General features: G+C 42.2%; 1 protein-coding gene across 1 annotated transcript; it reads right to left on the bottom strand.

The window, feature by feature from the left end:
- Window positions 1-814: 814 nt before the first annotated feature.
- On the bottom strand, window positions 815-1,345 carry LOC115947829 (epidermal differentiation-specific protein-like). The gene has a single exon (XM_031056721.1). It carries the CDS (start codon window positions 1,343-1,345, stop codon window positions 815-817), a length of 531 nt encoding a protein of 176 aa, XP_030912581.1.
- Between the last annotated feature and the right edge of the window lie 3,831 nt (window positions 1,346-5,176).

The raw sequence follows: 5,176 nt of genomic DNA, 5'->3' as shown, positions 1-5,176 counted from the left end.
TTGAAGGGGGCTTTATAAGAAAGAGCAGGAGCAGCTCCTTAAGTGGGCAATGAGTAATAGGATGAGGATGGAATGGTTTGGAATTAAAAGAGTAGAGACTTAGATTAGATGTTATGAAAAAGTCCTTTACTATGAAGATGGTGAGGGACTGAAACAAGCTGTTTAGAGAGGTTGTAGATTTCCTGTTCCTGGAAGTATTCAAGGTCAGGCTGGATGGGACTTTGAGCAACCTGGTGTAGTGGAAGGTCTCATTGCCCATGGCAGGAGGGTTGGAATGATCTTTAAGGCCCCTCCCAACCTCTTGACTTCGTAGGATTCTAGGATTTTATGATCAATGCCTTAAGATACATGCGGTAGTTAAATACAGGGTCAAGGTGAAAGTTTGCTTAGCAATAATTTAATCACAGCAATAATTAAAATGCTTACCAAGCTCTTTAGTCTGGTTGCAATGTTTCTGGACAGTGAAACTGTAAGGAGATAAAATTCTGCAGGAAAGATCCATGAAAAATATTTGCAAGTGACCACACAAAACATTCTCTGGATACACAGAGACATCTTTACATGAAAGTGAAATGTTCATGTACACTAAACACTGCATAAAATAACCCACTGCTGATTGCAAAAGATTCTTTATTGGCACCAACACAAAATGGATTACAGACAATGGCAGAGGGCGTTTATGGGGGCAGGAGAGCTCTCTCTTTCGGTGGTCTCGTGACACTGGGGGAAAAGGCAGCACAAGCAGAGGCAGAGAACAAGGTCTCAGATTTCTTGCTGGGACTGCATCTCTCCTCAGCACTGCCGGATTTGCATTCTAACAGCCACAGCCAGGGCGCAGGGGGCGCAGGAAGGAAAGCTTGTCATTGAACTTGATTGCCTTGTAATTTGGAAGGTGCTCATGTTCTCGTGCAATGTATTGAAATCCACTTCCATCACCGTGCTCACAGAGCAGCCAGACACCTTTCTGAACTTTGTGTGAAGATATGGTGTTATCATCGTGTCCCCTGGTCAGATTGGTTGCTTCTCTTATTATTCTGCTCTTCCCTTGATAATCAGCATGCTCATAGAGAGTGATCTGGGGATGGTGCAGATTTTCAGTGATCACCTGCAGAGAGCTGATCCTGTCATTCATCTTTTTGCCAACAAAGTCATGATCTCCCTCCTCAAGTACCAGTAACTGTCCCTTATAGTCTGCATGCTGATAAGCCACCCAAGGATGGCCGATTACTCTCACTGAGGAGATACAATCATTCCAATCTGCATCTTTTAGGTTGGCAATGTTGGTGTGGAATTCTTTGGACATACCCTGGAAGTTGGCATGCTCATAAACAATGATTTTTCCCATCTCTGCAAGGCTTCTGGGGTTTGGATTTTCTGTTGTTGGATGGCAGCCTACAGAAAATTAAAACAGAAAACAAGCAATGCTTGTAAGAGGCCTTTATACACCAGACATGAAATGCTGGAAACCAGAGGGAACAAAAGGTAAAAAAGGAAATGCAAAACAATTTTAGCCGAAGATAAAAATAGCAGCAGCTGTGAAAGAGTGAGGACACAACACAGAAATTTCAATTTGGAAGAAAAAAGTAAAATGAAATTTGTACACCACAACAGTCCAGTTTCATTTAATATGTATACTTGCAAGGCACACCTGAGCATTTTGTTTAACATCTTGTTGGTGTACCCTAAATAATAACAAAATAAAATGTACAACTCATGATAAATCTTTCTGTTGATAATTGATGCTGCAGTTGAGAAATATTTTAGAAACTGGCACTCATTGTTTAGAGTAGGTTTCCTGGGCCACATAGAAAGCAATATGAAAGTAGTGAGACATGCAATTAATTTCTAAAAGGATGTGAATGTTTTACACAAAATCGGGGGGGAAACCTATCTTTTAAGGGCAGAAATTAACTTTAAATTCACGGAAACACCTTATTTCTCTTTTTATATGGAATTTTACTGAAATCAAGAGATTCCTTCTCTTGACATACACTGAGAAGCAATCAAGTTGTAAGCATCAGCTCTTTAAATCAGACTAAATTTCAGGTTTTCAATGTCTTTTCCTGACACTACTACCAATACACATATCTAATTCCCCACAGTTAAAAAGCCACAGTGTTTATTAGTAACAGCTGCAGGAACAGTAATGAGCAGTCAGTTATGATAACAGCTCCCTCTCTAAATCATGTAACAGTTACTGAAGCAAAGATTTACATTTCAGGGCAAATAAATGGGACTAAAAAACCCATTCCTCTAGCTGATTCTGAGAAGGGACAGATATCCCCAGTAAGATTGAAAGCCATAGTAATACAGTGTGGTAACATGCAAGGCATGTGCATCACAATTTAAAAGCCTGAATCATTTAAACCTCACTTTTTTGGGAAAAAACCTTCATGTGATTAAAACCATGTATTTTTTCACAGTTATAAAAGCATATCTGGAAGCTGAGAGGAAGTGAGCTTGGACTCACTGACTGATTAGTGCCTAGTGATTACCCACTACAATAATCACTTTCTACCTGTAGAAAAAATATGAATAATGACCCATTTAATTTTTCTGATACAACGTAAAGATCCCATGACCAAGATAAATTTGTAGAATATTTTCACTTTCACCTCTGAGAATTGTGTATCAGTGGCCCCTCCAGCCTGTCCCTTGGTGAGGTTTGTCTCTCCTGCAGCAGCCATCCCTCTCCTCATGCCCTGAGAGATGGCTTCAGTCTCTGCCCACGCACACAGCAGAGCCTCACGCCCGTGCTGCAGCTCTCAGCCCAGCACTAGAGCCTCCTTCCCTTGCCCTGCATTTCCCAGCAGCTGCCCAAGAAACCCTTCCAGCTCTCCTGTGCCAAGGGTGCCTCTTACCTTGCTGTCAGCTGCAGGGCTGGGGAGAGCCAAGGGCAATTCCTCCAGGGCAGGGCTGTGGTGTGTGCAGAGCATCTCACCTGTTTGCATTTATAGCTCACTCAGAAGTCTTGTGCAACACCTCAGCCAACAGAACTGAGAAATGGTCAATAAGTGAACAAAAATCATTAACTATTTTATTTAAATTTTGATCTTTCTACAACCAGTCATGTTATTGCTTGGGCTCAAAAGTCTGTTGAAGCATAAACCCTTGATAAAACCTTAGAACTTTGGTTCTTGTTCGTCCTTCTCCTCCAGAAGCAGATTAATCACAGTAATAAAAATGTATCAAAGTACCTTGTGACACCCAGGCTGTAGAATTTTTCTGCCTCTTGCAGATTTTTCTTTACCTGTGAAGCAAATATAATATTCAATGTTAATTTTCAAAAGGATTTTGGTGGGACATGTCCACTTGACAGAGGGAGCATTTAAGTAGGGTTTAATTAAATTCTCTTCCTCTTTCTCACCTGTGTAGCCACTTCAGCAGCTGCAGGGAGGCAGAGCTGTTAAAGCAGGGCCAGGAGGCTCTGGCAGAGCTGCAGTGGCAATATTTTTCTTTCTTTTCTTCTCTTTTCAGGTTCACTCTGTAATATATTTTCAGACAGGTTCATTGGCTAGCATGTCAGAAAGCTGTTGTGCTGCTGGAGAAAGCAATAGGATCTTCATTAGCTCACTTGAGGCACCCCTACTCTGTCAGGTAGGAAGTAACTGGAGAAGATGCGGAGCTGGGAAGGGAGATAGTTCATCCCTGCAAAACAAGCAGCGTGTACACCAGATCCAGCCAAATCCTCATGCTGTATCTCTTTCACTGATGCTTGGCTGAGCCCATCGTGTGCCAGATCACAAAACTAAGCCAGCATAAAAATACTTGAGCCTTTGGGGGTTTTTCCATGTGGTCCATTGTTTTGTTGCTCTACAGAGGTTGGAAGCAGAGCAATTGAAATTTGTAAATTGAAATTTTGGGGTTTTGAAGATAAACAGGCCCTCACATTATAGCAACAGCTAGATGAGAAGTCCCTTTTCTGAACAGGCAAATCACACCTTTAGGACATGTTTTTGCGTGTTGCAGTGACCTCAGCCTACAGTTCAGTGCTGCTGGAAAGGGGAATACCCCATTCCACTCCTGAATCATTGTGTCCACTGTCTGGTAAAGAGAATGGAGGAAGAATGAGCACACCAATGTGAGGAATGCTTGAAAGAAGGACTAAAATAGCCTAGAATAGGATGGATTTACACTGCCATTGAACAACATTCATTCTTCTTAGCTTGCTAGTATGTTTTACTCACATTACTTGTGTTTCTGAAAAAACTCAAATAATGTGTAATGACATAATTAATAATGAGTGAAACATTCCCATCTTTCCTAGAACCTGCAGACTCAGAAAGCACCTTTGACCAAATGTGTGAGCCACGAAGGCATCACAAAGCCTGAGTTTGAGTGTATCTCAGCTATGGTACAGAGTAGCTTACATTTCTCAATTTTACATTTCAGCCAGCAGTGAACTCCTCAGCCATGCACATACTCCCTGCAGAGCACCAAAGCTGGCAGTGGGGCTTTTCATGGCTTTGAGGAAAATCAAAAGGTGATGTATGATGGAATGCTCTATGATGGAATCCTTTGCCATGTTTTTTGTGCTACTGCAAAAGCGTGGTAAAAGGATCCCTGTGCTCCCAGGTTCACAGAAAGCAATGAGTTCCTGGTTGTCATTGACCATCTGTCCTAGTGTTATTGGATTGAAAACTAAATGGCTTTTAATGTCGTTAATCTCACCTATATGGTGCTTTATGCACAAGGAAGTAAGTCACTGAACAGTGCAGAGCACCACAGGGTGGGGTTGAGGGGCTGATATTGGAAAAATTTATGAAGTTTTCTTTGTGGGTTGGGTTTGTTTGCTTTTATTCCTTATGGATCACAGAATGGTTTGGGTTGAAAGAGACCTTAAAGATCATTCCAACCCCCCTGGCATGGGCAGGGACACTTTCCACTAGACCAGGTGCTCAAAGTCCCATCCAACCTGGCCTTGAACTATTCCAGGAATAGGGAATTGCCAGCTCCTCTGGGAAATCTGTTCCTGTGCCTTACTACCCTCACAGTAAAGAATTTTTCCTAATATCTAAGCTAAACCTGCCCTCTTTAACCTTGAAGTCATTCCCCGTGGTCTCCCACTGAGTGCCCTTGTTGAAAAGTCCCTCTCCAGCTCTCTTTTAACCCTTTTGGGTACTAGAAGGCCACAACAAGGTCACCCCACAGCCTTCTCCAGGCTGAACAACCACAG

Source organism: Geospiza fortis, unplaced genomic scaffold (genome assembly GCF_000277835.1).
Source record: "Geospiza fortis unplaced genomic scaffold, GeoFor_1.0 scaffold1, whole genome shotgun sequence".
NCBI classification, from domain to species: Eukaryota; Metazoa; Chordata; class Aves; order Passeriformes; family Thraupidae; genus Geospiza; species Geospiza fortis.
The sequence above is the reverse complement of the archived record's forward strand: the minus strand, read 5'-3'. Positions and strand labels throughout refer to the sequence as shown.